General features: G+C 45.1%; 1 protein-coding gene across 1 annotated transcript; it reads right to left on the bottom strand.

Moving 5' to 3' along the window:
* Positions 1–175: 175 nt before the first annotated feature.
* Positions 176–8,006, bottom strand: LOC123104655 (serine/threonine-protein kinase STY46). The gene is made up of 16 exons (XM_044526534.1): positions 7,593–8,006; positions 7,378–7,492; positions 6,389–6,480; positions 6,124–6,243; positions 5,888–5,942; positions 5,608–5,718; positions 5,468–5,521; positions 5,190–5,365; positions 5,002–5,109; positions 3,615–3,688; positions 3,341–3,516; positions 2,896–2,991; positions 1,564–1,644; positions 1,421–1,474; positions 673–807; positions 176–597 (listed from the first exon to the last, which is right to left on the bottom strand). Exons 1-16 carry the CDS (start codon positions 7,868–7,870, stop codon positions 517–519), a joined length of 1,806 nt encoding a protein of 601 aa, XP_044382469.1. The 5' UTR covers positions 7,871–8,006; the 3' UTR covers positions 176–516.
* Positions 8,007–14,689: the final 6,683 nt, after the last annotated feature.

Below are 14,689 nucleotides of genomic sequence, written 5' to 3'. Positions count from 1 at the left end.
GCATGCATGTGCCTTTGCCGTTTCACAAGACAAAAACACGCCGCAAGCTGATAAGAACATCAGGATAGTATCATGCCAAGACGCCATTCCCAGAAAACAAAAAAAATATTGGGGAAAACCCGGAAAACCAGCCATGCAAGAACATTCAAGCTGCGAGCAGGATGTAAAGAGGTAATTGGCAAGTGAAAGAATCACAGCACGCCCTAAGCTAGGCTTATTATTTCATGTGCAAGTTACAGCCTGTTAGAGGAATCAGATTAAATAATGTACAGTCCACAAGCACTCTCTCCCTATGTTACATGTAATAGAACCCGGAAGTAAATAACCAGACAAAAAAAAACTATTGGCTGCAGCCGATGAGTGGGAACTACAACTGAAAAGTTGTCATCCGGCCCAGTTCACTGATGCAGCAGGCATCCATCTGGATGTACTGGCGCTGGGTATTCTGACAAACAGGCGCTGATCTTCGCTCAGGCCCGTCCAAATGGACTGCAAACCATGTACACCTGCGCCACCTTAGTGTCCTCGCCCCCTCAGAGACGAAAAGAATCCCCCCAGGGATTTGTCCTTGTGCTTCCCGTCATGCTCATCTCCAACCTGCACCATCGCTTTGAATAAGAACGTAAGCCTCAATGCATTAAAGTAAGTCGGTGTGCAGTCTTGGTCACAAACCTCCTCTGCTATTTTCTTAAGAGCTTCTAATATCTCCGAGAAATCTGGCCTTTCAGCAGGGTCCTGCTGCCAGCACTTCTGAAGGAGCTCCGCAAGCTTTGCATGAGCATTTTTTGGTATTGTGGGCCGCAATCCCTGAGAAGCAAGATTGACATGTTAATAAGATTGTACTCCCTCCGTTCCTAAATATAAGTCCTCAATATGGACTACATATGACGCAAAATGAGTGAATCTACACTCTAAAATGTCTATATACATCTGTATGTGTCCGCACTGAAATTTCTAAAAAGACTTGCATTTAGAAACGGAGGGAGTATAAGGTAATTATATCTTTGCATTTATCTTTAAATTAGGAAGTACTCCCTCTTTAAAGAAATATAAGAGCGCTTAGATCACTACACTGATGTCCAAATATCATTCGTTTTGCTTGTGCGTCAGCGAACCATTCCTAAGAGTATGTTAACACTGATCATATCTTGAAATCCCATGATATCATGGGACAAAAGAAACTCAAACCAGGTTATGTTATCTGTGCGCAGTAGTCCAAAGCATATACGATCATTATTATGGTTGGTGGATATGATAAATTGAGTAAGAATCCATGTCTGAACATAGCAGTAGTCCAAAACATATATGATCATTACCATGCTACTGTGTGGTGGACATGATAATTTGAGTAAGAATCCATGTCTAAACATAACAAGAACAAAGAAGACTGCGGTCATGGAGAAATGACAAGCAATTTTACCTTCTGAACCACACCTACAGCTGCTTGTAATGGTGTCAGGTACTCGTAAGGAATCTGCAAGCAATAGATGTATAAACAAAACTCATTTAAAACAATGCAGTTAACATAATGAACTAACAGTGGCAGAAGAGTGATGCAAGTACCTTCCCAGTGAGCAGTTCCCACAACAAAATTCCAAAACTAAAAACATCAGCCTTGTGGTCGTAGGGCTTGTGTTCTATAACCTATAACAGACAAAACTTTGTAAGGTGATATATCAATCAAAAATATTTCACTGATGACCTCTATTTCTTGAATTCACCGCCACTGCACTATTAAGATACAGAAATGGTAGTAGATGAATTTATTGTGAAGAAAGGATAAAGAGGTAACAATCAAAGGATGCAAGTCCGTAAAATATTCTCTCTAATGACAGCGGTTTGCACACTATCTCTACCAATAAATAATAATTTGCTGGCTAAAGATTAAATACAGGTTTTTGTTTTCGTTGTGGGGAATTAAATACAGGTTTAAGAATGAAACTTCCCCTTTCGTTTCAAAAATAGCAAAGAAACAAAATAATCTCCTTGCTTCTATCAAGCATATGGAGCAATACAATGTTGTCCACATGTCAAGCAATGCCATCGAAATGAACTCAGAGCAGTGCCTCGTCTCATTTGCGAGGCGATTCAGAATGTTTGGTTTGAGCTTTTCAGAATTGATAAGTGGTGAATCAATGTCCAAATGAAGGATCAGTCATACTAAAATTGAGATGCAAACATGATTACTTCTGCATTATGGTTAATCTAAAAAGATGAGGAATGATTTACATTTTAGCAAAATATCATGTGCTAGCTTGTTGATGTTTTTGCGGTGCTTACAGCAGCTTCTCAAGACATAAGACGCCAATATGCCAAATTCTGGAACTGAATCAACTAGAGAGAAGCAATGGGGAACTGGAGGCCAGGAGAGAGCGACCCTCAATCGCGTGGTACTGACGAAAAGAAAGCTTCAGGAGTTGGGAGATGAAGAACATGAGGAAAAATGCAACTGCTGCTACACTACAATACACTACCATCTGATGGGTGAATATCTGAGTAAGATTATGTCTAGCATCCTTGTGTAGGTCTGGTAGCAGTTTTTTTACTTTAGAGGATAGCAGTTCTATTTTGGTCTCACAAGTGTTCATCCTTGGGGTGGTGCGATGGTGCCGTATTCCAAGGGTTGTAACTAAAACATTGATAGGTTGCTGTTGCACCAGAATGCTTTAGATCACAAGTTCACAACTGTTGAACTCTGTGGTTTCTTCTTTTTCAATGAAAAAAAGTTGATGGCCAGGTGTTTCCTACCCTGTCAATCTGTCAACCTGAACTCAGAGCTTGGGTATTCAGGCTCGCAACCTCTAATGGACGTATCTGCTCTTTACAGCTTAAATTTAGCATTGGTATTACATAACAACCAAGTTGTGGTAGCGGTAGTAATGATAGAGAAATCACCTCTGGGGCCATCCAACGGTATGTCCCAGTTTCTGCAGTCATTACTCCAGACTGAACTTTAACACGTGCAACACCAAAATCAGCAACCTTAACCATCTGTAGAAGGAAACAATCAGTTCGAACAATTAGCCAATTCTTCTTACTGAATCATGCACTAAACGAAACAACGGTTTGCAGTAACACATTCATCACATGTACTCCCAACCAGGAAGAAGGTTCAAGATACCCAGTGGCCAGCCACTCATCAATCACAAACAAGATTTGGCTAAGTAGACCAAAAATACAGCTAAACATTGTGTTATAGGAGAACCCCTCTTATTTTTGTGATAAAACATTTTTTGAGCTGGAGAAGTAAAGGCATGTCTAGGAGTTTGGGCTAAGATTTGTGGAACATCATTTCCAAGGATGCATGCATCATGAATAACTGAAAGTAGACAATACTTACCCCATTTTCATCCATAAGAAGATTGGCGGTTTTCAGATCCCGATGAATAATATTATTTTGGTGTAAGTAGCTCATGCCTTTTGACACATCCATTGCAACTCCAACTAAGGCAGGGAGCTTGAAGATACCTTTATGCTTATGAAGATAATCATACACACTCCCACCGGACATAAATTCTGGACGAGTGAAGAAAATGCAGGTTCAGTCATTGTTACTGTTACTGCCACAATAGGAAAATGGAAACTTGGAAGGGAAGGCCTTTGTTTAATCATACCTGTGACTATGCATAGCCTTGGGGGTTTAGTGCATGCACCAATAAATTGCACAACATTCTTGTGACGAACCTTCCTGAATTCCAATGTATACTTCATAAACTTAGAAGGTAAATGGAAAAACAGAGGAGCACTTCTGGAAGAAACTGATCGCTAAGGGTGATACTTTTAACATGTAGCTATAGTTACATAACTTGTACTGTGAGACATCAGTTAATAAGCAATTAAAGAACTGAGAGAATAAGATGTTGACAGGTAAATGACAGCAAGGGTGGATCTTTATCATCTTAGCATCCTAAAAGTAAATATTTCAGCAGAGAAAACGTGACAACCGGAGCATCTGAGAGATTGAGACTAAGTGGCTGTTTGGTTTGAGCCCCAACTTGCCCCACCAAAATTTTGGCAAGTTGTTGGTGTTTGGATTGTGACCATCATATCCTCCAAAATTTTGGCAATGAGACTGTTGTTTTGTTTGTTTGCGACCAACTGGCATGACGATTATGCTAGTCGAAAAATATTTAACTACATCTATTACAAAATTGAGAAGAAATACATTTCAATACTTCAATGTGTTTTTTTCTGTAAAAACTTATATTTAATCAATGTTAACAGAAGTCACCAAAAGAATGACATGGCATGCTGCATGCACTTCGTTTTGCTATTGTTTGGATACTGAAGAATTACTGTATGCAATTGCTAATCACACACAGGACCGCATATCTTTGAATTAAAAGGTGCCGCTGATTGGTTACAGCCAAAAAAACGGCTTATCCTAACTCATGCATGCGGCAGAGCCCACCATAACAACCAGGGTCCAGCGCCAAAATATTGGCACAGCTTTCTTGTGCCCTCGTGACGTTCACGCATTGGCGAGAAATACATGGAGGCGCTGGGCAAGTCTGGTGAGCCAATTTTTTGGTGCAGATCCAAACAGCTACCAAATTGCATGGGCTAGCCAATTTTTTGGCAGGGTCAGCTTTGGTAGCAATCCAAACAGGCCCTAATATTTTTAAGAATGGTATTCATTGTGTAACAGAAGAAAATGACTAAGTGAGATGACATAAATACACAGAGGGGGGAAACACAGGTTTATGTGCAAAAGCCTTTTTTTTATAAAAGAAGGGCTTCTCCCTTCCGATTTTCATTAACAAAAACCCAAGCATCCAAACTAAACAAGCTACGACAGGAAGCAAACGCGAACAATCTACCATGCTCCTCTCTCTCAACTCCACCCCAAACCTCCACAGGGAGGCCTGTCAGAGCTAAGTGAAGAAGAAACACACCTACGTCCCCAGTTTATACTTTGTTGCCATTTAGTTAGTCCCCAGTTTCACATGTGCAAAAGCCTTAAACCTATATTGGGAAAACAGAGTATATGATGTAACAAACCTCATAATATAAACTTCCTGGGCAAATTCACGCTGCATGTCCACATTTACCCTCTCAGGTTTGAGCACTTTAATAGCTACATCTTGACTACAATATGTACCCCGGTAACTGGTAAAAGAACGAGTCAGTTACGTGATTGCCTGAAAACTCCACATAAATTTTCATGATAGCCAGGAGTGAACACTCACAGATCACCATATGATCCAGATGCTACTTTATTCCCGAAATCGAGTAGTTTTATATCAATTTCCCATTCACTGGCACCATCTGTAGGTATAGCAACATGATCGGCTGTTGAGTTCTCCACGATCTGCATATTTTCAACTGGAGAAGACCATGAATGAGATGTAGACCATGCTTGTGTCTGCCCAATTCAAGCCAAAGCAAAATATGAGCACGAAGAAAACAAGCATGTGAAACTGGGGACTAACTAAATGGCAATAAAGTATATGCGTCTCTGTTTCACCTCCTCAATCTTGCTGATTTCTTTTTTTAATTCTTCTATCAAATCCTCCGTTTCCTAAATAAATGAACAGATCATTAAATGTTAAACAGCGACAAAACACAAAATCATAGGTCCAAAGACAAAATGAGGTACTGAAATACCTCAGCATGCCAACCAACAACGACAAACACATCGAGTGAGTAGCCATCATTTGTTGAAAATGCATGTGCTTCTTGAATGTTGAGACCAATTTCACCAAGCAGACATGTCAGCTGGGGGCATCAGAAAACATGGCATCACTAAACAAATAGATGAAACACACATATTCAGCGAACTGGTATTTATTCAGGTTAGATACCATGAATTATGTTGTTAAAAAATCTAGGGATATATAGATAGATATCCTAAATAAAATCCACATGTACATAGATCCCTGTTTACCTCGCTGAGAAGCTTTGGTTTGTCAATGGTAGAGAAAGTGATTTCATGCATGGGTCTGTATGGCATACAAATACAATCAAATCAGTGTCCTCGGCAGAGGAAATAGCACTTGCAGAACAAGAAAATGCAATAATTATATACCTATAATATGTTAACTGTCAAGTGACATAGTGATTTAACAAGAATATTATTGTATGAGGATAAAATAGAGGCAAAGGTAACTAGCAAAGTCTTACCTGTAGAGAGATCGAACATTATCTGAGGTGCTATCCTGATCTTGGCCTTGCGACTTACTGGCTTCAAGCGCAAGGGCCTCAAGGTTTGTAGATGAACCAAAAGCAGGAGGAGGGTGGATGCTGAACATAACTTGTACATGTTAGGAATGAAGGAAAATTGAACCACTGGTAGAGGTAGTATTTTGCAATGCATGGCAATAAGAAAGATACAAGACATTTTCCAATCAGCAAAAATATTTAGTAGCAGATTGAAAAGCGCAGGTACCTTTGTTGCCTATTCAACAGCCTTGAAGCAACTTCCTCCCCTGCAGTGTGTGAATCAGCATCAGTCTGATTCCCATCAACAATTGGAGATACCTAATGAATCAAGACTCAAATAAGGACAATGAACAGCATAGAAGTTTTACATCTGACTGCAAGTTAGCAACTATTTTTGCAGTTAAAAGAAAAAAGAAATGCACAACTTGGAAATAAAATAATGCATCGGCGCTGCCAGCTAATAATGGGAGAGCTTAAACTTTCACTCAGTAAGTAAGTGGTTAAAATCAATCAAATTATGCTACGCTCAGAGGGGACGTTCAGGCTTTCTTTTATCTCATTTTAAAAATGCTCGAGGACCCCCACCCTACATCTACTCTTTGAACATCATATTCATAGTAGAGCAGATTTTTAACAGTTTGATACTCCATCAGTCAAGTAGTAAATACCAAAAATAATACTTCCTGACAGTGTTAGCATTTAGACGATTCAAAAGCCCTAACGTGGCAACTCTCAAATCTCAAATACAGTGGTGACGGGATACCCATAAGGCATCTTCTCAGTTGGTGCTGCTGACAGTATAAACAAGTGATGTATCCGGAAGTGGTAATACCAAGTGCCAATGAGCCAATTCCTTGGTAGAGAATACCAATCCAGTTTAAGAGAATACTAATAAAATGTCCCCATTCTTTCCGGACGGTGAAAGACGTGTTACCACCGAGAATGAGTGTCATTGACTAGGCTTCAGTGGTGATGGGATGGAATGATTATAAAAAAGGAAATCTGAAGGGCAGAAAACTGAACCCCCAGCCCACCGAGGCCAGCCAATCAGGGACGATGAGCACATAAGTCAGACCATATAATACAACTCGGGACAATCGAATTTCAAGTCATGTACAGCGGTCGATCACATCAGTGGCGCTCCGAATCGCATTCCTAAACCAGCACGAGCACGGGGGGGAAGAAGCCCGTCGTGATGAGGAACGAACGGCTCACCTGCACGGCCCGCACGGCGAAGGCCGGGCGCTGCGCCGGATCCCTGGCCAGCTCGAGGAGGCGCTTGTGCGTGAGCACGTCCTCCGCCCTCTCCACGTTCACATCCATCGCGTAGCTGCAACCCAGGCCGAAACGCCAAATCGAGAATCGTCAGTACCGCCGCGTCGCAGCCGTCAGTGGGAGGGACCGGGAGGAGGAGGGGGCGGGGGCGTTACCGCGCGGGGAGGCGGTTGAAGTGGCTCCAGAGGTCGTCGTCGAAGCCGGGGGCGCGCTCCTCGGCGGCGTGGAGGCGCGCCAGCACCTCGGTGTAGACCTCCAGCTTGTGGTGGTGCTGCTGCTGCTGCTTCCTGGACTGCGCCCCCGCCCCCGCCCCCGACCCCGCGGCGCCCGGCGGGGACGAGGACCCTCCGCCCCCGCCCCCGCGTCCGCGTCCGCCGCCGCCCGCCGCGGCGGCGTGGCTGCCGCAGCTCTCGGCCACCTCCTCCACCGCCATTACCGCCGGGCCCGATCTCGGTCAGTCGCTCGCGGATTGAGGGAGGGAGGGGAGGCAAATCGCGCGCGATCGATCCCTCGGGCGAGGGAGGGTGGGGAGAAAAGGGGGAGGAAAATGGAAAGAGGGAGAGGGATTTCGAGAGAGAGAGAGGGAGAATTTTGTGGATGCTGGTGGCCACAGTGGTTTTATATACGTGCCCGCCCGCCCGCGAGTTTATCTGCCGCCCCGCGAGTGTGCGGAACCCCTTTTATTTTCTTTATATTTAATACTCCCTCAGTAAACTAATATAAGAGCGTTTAGAATACTAAAATCTCTCTGTAAACTAATATAAAAGCGTTTGAATCACTATTCTAGTATTCTAAACGCTCTTATGTTAGTTTATGAAGGGAGTACTATTTATGAAGGAAAAACGAAATGGAGTCAAATTCATCTGCTCGGTCGCAAATAAAACGGGGGCTGTGGCCAACTCGGCTTTGGTCTGGGGCTCTCTCAGGTGCGGTGCATCGGCGCTGCGGCCATTGTGGAGCACACTGTCTGCAGTGTAGGAGTAGGATGCTAGTACTATTATTTTTTTGCGTTATTTTTAAATCAAACCAGTGTGTCTGCCATGGACGTGTAGTAGCCGAAGCTGAATTGGGTTATTCGCCGCATCTTGGACGAATATCTGCGGCTGCTTGTGTTTTGTAAGTAGCAGTGAGTTTGGGGTTTGATAAGTAATTGTGTCGTCCGTTGCTTAGGAACGAGGCAACCGGCCGAGCGGCTACTAAACGTTCTTATTTTTTTTATGACGAGGCCCTTATGGCTTTCGCTTTGGACACTTCCATCTAGTGTATATATCTAATAAATATGCCAGAAAAAAGGCCGAAATGGAGAAAATAAAAACGTGGAGCGCGACGCTTGAACGCAGGGTTTATTTGGCGTGGGGAGTGAGTTAACATTCCGCACAGAGTATCACGGACAAATTTGGCTTCCGTGATCGGAAACGAGCACGATAAGTAAGAAGAGTTAATTCTCGGCTTATGTGGATGGAACTCGTTAACAAGCGTGTGGAGACACGAGCGGCGGCGGCGTTCATGCTCGTGTCACGCTCGGCCATTCGCGTGGCCTGGCAGGTAAACCGCACGTAACTGCCAGTCTGCCACGCTTCCACGTTCATTTCGCTTCATTTTATTTTCCGACGATTTTTTTTCCGTTTGGTTTGGTTTTGAGCGGAAAAACAAAGTGTGCGATTTGGCAGGCCACCGACAGGTCGGGCCCGCGCCGCGTCACTCGTCGGGACGGCACTTGAGCGGGCGCGACGGGCCGACGGAGCGATCGAGCGGAAGGAAACTGTTAAACAAACGCGCGGCAGCCGGTAGCCGCTCCGCTGCGGTGTTGTGCTCGCATGGGGTGCCGCTTTTTGGATTCGGCAGCGCGGGGGATAAGATGGATCCGTCAGCACCTGGTCACCCCCGACCCGCCCCACTACCCACCCCTAGTAGACGGGATCACCACCATCATCATCATCACAAAGCTACATCACCCCACCCACACCCAGCACCAGTATACTATACTAGTAGTACTACAACGAAGTAGGAGTACGTAATATTTTATCAGTGGAACTCGCCACCAATTGTTTTTCTACTGGTAACTAGCATGGCACTGCGCTCGGTCTCGTTTCGCCGGTCGTCCTGCCATCATTTTTCAGAATATAAAGGATTTACGTTCGGGATATGCCATATGGCCCCTGCGACGAATTTTGCAGGATATGCTTCTGGGCTGGGGCAGCCACGCACTCCGGAACAGTGCCTCCGCACTCCGATCTGCTAGTGCTACGCGCTGCTGGGTAGCTCCACGACCACGATCCAACCAACAGGATGGATGACTGGACCGCGCCAACCGACCAACAGTGCATCGGAGGGGATATTCGGATCCATCTGCTCGGGTCACCGGATCTCCTTCCATTCTCAGCTCATCCCCACGTTTACCTTTTTTTTTCTTCGACAAAGGAAGGACGGTTTATTCAATTTTTTATGTCCAAGTGATATTTATGTCCAAGTGATATAGCCGTACCGTAGGAATGGCCGGCGGCTGCATTCTGCATACTCCCTCCGTCCGCGAATAAGTGTACTTCTAGCCTTTGTTCTAAGTCAAAGTTTTAAAATTCTAACCAAATATATACAAAAGAGTAGTAACATATATGACATAAAATTGATATATTATGAAATTACAATTCAAAACGAATCTAGTGATACTAATTTAGTGTCATAAATACTGCTACTTTTTTTTATAAAGTTGGTCAAAGTTTTAAAATTTTGACTTAAGACAAAAGTTAGAAGTACACTTATTTATGGACGGAGGGAGTAGCTAGCACGATGCAGTTCCTTCCCTAGGTTTATAGGTAAGCTAGTAGCTAAACAAAGTTCTTCGTGCGCCCATTGGAGGAGGAGCGGAGGAGTTGACGCTAGACAAAACAAAGACTCGCACGCGTAGCTCAACCGCACGTACACGATGAGATGGGATCCATAGAGTCGAGTCGAGCTGATCCTACTCGGCTAGCCCCTCCCTCTTCCTGCCTCTAGCTAGCAAGCCTGAGAAACTGCTGTGACAGCGACGCGCCGGCCATCGCCAAGATGCCCGGCTCATGGCGCGCGCTCCGCCGCCGGCCTCCTTCACTCATCACACTGTTGCGCGCAGTCTCTCAGCCACAGAACCAGCCAGGGGCCGGAGCGGGCACCTGCTACTGTTACTGTCAGCGGCGGTGAGCCGTCGCAAGCTGCTGCTAGTGCACGCTATATGCTATGCTCACGTGAGGCCACCATCGATCTGCCCGTGGGCGCGCTGTGGCGACGGGCACATCGATGGCGCCGTGCCATGGCATCTCGATCGTGCGATGGCGTCCGGGGACCCATCGCTTTGCCGGAAACCACCACCGCGCGGCGGGGGATCGGTGATGGAAGAAGGGATCGCATCGGGAAAGAAATGAGGAAGGAAAAAACACGAGGCCTCTGACGCGGCGACAACTCGGCGCCATGGAAAAGCGATCCGCGATGCGCGAGGGTGGAGAACCAACGATGCGACAGGTACGTGTGCTGTGAGAATCGCGGTTGCACTGTTGCGAGGTTGAACATGCATGTTGGACCAGGGATGATGGCTGGCTCTGCCGATCTTCTCGTCGTAGTAATACTAACATAAAAACTCGACAAATGTGTGAAACATGCGCCGCAAACATCACCGGCCGGCCAGATCTCGTGCAAGGATCCGCTCCATCAGACGAGCTTGACTTTGAGTCGACACTGCATGCCATGTCATGCAAGGTTTCCTCCCTTGTGCATGCGAGGATGAGACAGGCCATTTTTAACTGCCTCTTGGCCTCCTCGGTAAGCTGAGCTCCATCCATCCTCGTCGCTTCTAGTGTGGGAAAAAGGGAGTCTCATCCATCCATCCATCGTCGTACGCGTCGCCACCCAGCACGTGCAGCTTGCAGTAGTACGACGGACTTCCCCGAGAAGAAGAAGAAGAAGTGGCCCTTGCCGCCCGCCAAGGGGTGCTCGCATTGCCGCGTCGCACGACAGCGCCTCATCTTATCCACGTGCTTCGTACGGCTGCCGTGGCCGGGCGCTCCGTCGCCCCACCGTAGACGGTGGACGGATCGTATTTAGCAAGGTTATCCTATCCACGGTCTGACAATCATGATCCACGTCGCTTTCCATTGCTCGCTCGCTCCTCTCCCCGCAGGAGCCCGGAGACGCTACCCAGCAACTGCTACGTACGTACTACTGCCGGTTAATCACTCATATAATCTTCCACAGCTCCGGCCTAATCTCCTCAGCATTAGATTACGACTGGCGGCGCTATTAAAGTGCCGCTGGAGCACGTACGTACCCCAGAGGGATAATGGACCATGTGCTTTCCGTGGAGGAAGAAATTAGATGCAAGTAGTTCCAACTCACAAGCCATTGATGCTTTCTATCTATAATCTACCTTGGCGAGTCGTCTCGTTCGTACCACTACTAGCTAGTAGTGCCTTTGATTGATGGCGAAAGCACTACTGCGTGGTTAGATTAGGGCCGGCATTGGGCCATGTGTTTTCTGCGGCCGAAGAGATAACCACTCCTGTAGGGAGCACTTGCGAGCTGCGACCAACAATTTCCAATCGATCGCACTCGCCTCTCATGCCATCTAACCGACACCTAAAGTCAGGGATAAACGATTCCAAAAAATAAAAGATTTATTGTGCTAATCTGTGTGCCACCTCATTCACCTCGCGGAAGCAATGTGAGTATTCAACACTAGCAAAATCCAGAGCTAGCTGTTTACACTCTGCCACCATAACCGCATCAAGTCCAGCATGAGCATCTGGATTTTGTACTGATTCAACCACAAAGTTGATGTCTGATTCAATTAGGATCTTATTGCATTCAATCTTCCCCTCTAAGTATAGGCCATTACGAATTGCTGTTATCTCTGCAGAGTCAACGGTGCCAACCTGAGGGATGTGCCAAGTTGCTGCAGCGATAAACTTCCCTCGGCTGTCGCGAGCGATCCCACTTGTTGCTCCTGACAAAGTTTCAGCTTGGAAGGTCGCGACGACATTGATTTTAGTCATGTCGCTGAGTGGACGCTTTCACATGTGATCATGGCTTCTATCCGGCTGCTTGTTCGTGTATGCTCTAATGAAATTTATAGCTAAAACTCTGATTGATGTAGCAGCTCTATCCGCAGTTTGGATCGCTTCGCCCTTCACGTGTTGGCGGCGCTGCCACCACAAGTACCAAGCAGCCACCATAATAAATTTTGCAGTGGGTAGATCCTCCCTAACCGTTTTAATCCGGCTAAGAATCTCGACTGTAATCGAACCTGAGCGATCCTGCCCAACCGCATCCGAGATGATTTCCAGCAAACCCAATTCAGTTCAGACTTCCTTTGCCCGTTTGCACGTAAACAAACAATACTGGATGTCTTCCAACCCAATAGAACAAAAAGGACATTGGGGCACTGCCGGAGTATGCCTATTAGCTAGTACTCCAAAACAAGGCAATGAGCCATTCAGTGCCTTCCAAATAAAGTGCTTAATTTTTCCTGGGAGTTTTAGATTCCACACTTCCTTCCATATCGTATTCATCTGTATATTTCCTTGTCCATCTGTTCTTGTAAGACGCCGCCCATATTGGTGCTCGAACTCCCTATGATATGTCGATCTTACTGAAAAGGTTCCTGATCGCGTGTAGTTCCAAGCAATAAAATCCTCCATAATCTGCACATTCAAAGGTATTTGGAGGATCCTATGAGCATCAACAGGAGAGAATACATCTCTGATTAGCACTTCGTCCCACTGTCCAATGTGTGGATCAATAAGCTCTTCCACAAATCTGAGCATCGTTGCACCCCTAGGGGTGATTACCTTCCTTGAAGGACTCGAAGGGATCCAGGGATCCCGCCATATATCAATATGTGCTCCCGTACCTACATGCCAAATGCACCCTCTCTGGAAAGTTTGAATACCTACAACTATGATCTGCCAAGTAAAATCAGGAGATACCTCCAAGGTTTTCAAACTCTGACTTGTGTTCCTTGCCACTCTCCGAATCTTATACTGCATGAATTTCATATGACCAAATTTGAATGAGCTGGATGGATCCCAACGATTCCAAAAGCACTTGAACCGCGCAAACCAACTTGTGAGAACCAAAGATCGCCGTAAGCGGTATGTCTTGGGACACATCGCCTTGCAAGGCCAGTCATCAAACTGATGATTTGTCGTCATATTTTGAAGAGAAAAAAATAAAGCACAAAAACCAGGGCTTGTTTGATTGCTGGCTAACTTTGCCATAGTTTGCCACACTATTTCTGGCAAACTTGGCTAATCTTAGGAGTTCAAATTCTTAGCCACACTTTGTCTTGCCCAATGACACATTATCATATATTTTTGTGTGTATGACATGTGAGACTTTTGCACAAAGACACTATTGTCTAGGTGTGGCTAGAACCAAACACCCACTTAACTTGATCAAACTTGCGTAACTTGAGTTGTGGCAAAGTGCATCTTGGAACCAAACATCCCACCGTGGGAATCACTAACCGAAAAAAACTGCACACCACTATTGACGCCAATAACACCGAAAAAAGGTCGAACCATCAAGGTAGGTTGAATCGTTGGACGACAATGTGAAAGCTTGTGCAGGACAAAAGGCATCACATGCTTCTCGGTGTTGACTATGTTAGCCACACCACGTCAAGAAAGAGATAGAGCCGCGGAAATTGTATTACGTGCATGCCACATCCATCATTAATTGAGACATTGTCACCAAATATATATCTATTTTGGAACGGAGGGAGTACAAAACAAACATACCAAAAACTGCAATCCCTACATTGATCCAAGGGTTCCTTCGCCTCTAGTTGCCTGATCAACTACCGAATGTGAGGGGAACTAAACGAAATAACAACGGAAGAAATGGCTTCTCCTGTCACGTAATATGTTTTGATTCAGATACAAGTGGTTTGCATGTTATATTCTTAGAGAAGATGTTCTAAGATTCTTTATACAGTACAGAGGTTCGTTTATAGACTTTCCACGCACACACAAAATACTTATACCTTTTGATTTACCAATATATGCTTGATGGTGTTGTGAAATATATATCTTACCTGCTTTCGTTTTTTTTGCGGAATTTATCTGCTTTAATTATTCTTACCATCACACACATTACATCCTACTCCCTCCGAACCATATTACTTGTCGCTCAAGTGAATGTATCTAAACATATTTCAGTGCTAGATACATCCATTTGAGCAACAAACCAACAAGTAAAATGAATCGGTAGGAGTACATGATTT

This window comes from Triticum aestivum, chromosome 5A, assembly GCF_018294505.1.
Source record: "Triticum aestivum cultivar Chinese Spring chromosome 5A, IWGSC CS RefSeq v2.1, whole genome shotgun sequence".
Taxonomy (NCBI): Eukaryota; Viridiplantae; Streptophyta; class Magnoliopsida; order Poales; family Poaceae; genus Triticum; species Triticum aestivum.
This window is presented reverse-complemented; position numbering and strand designations above follow the sequence as displayed.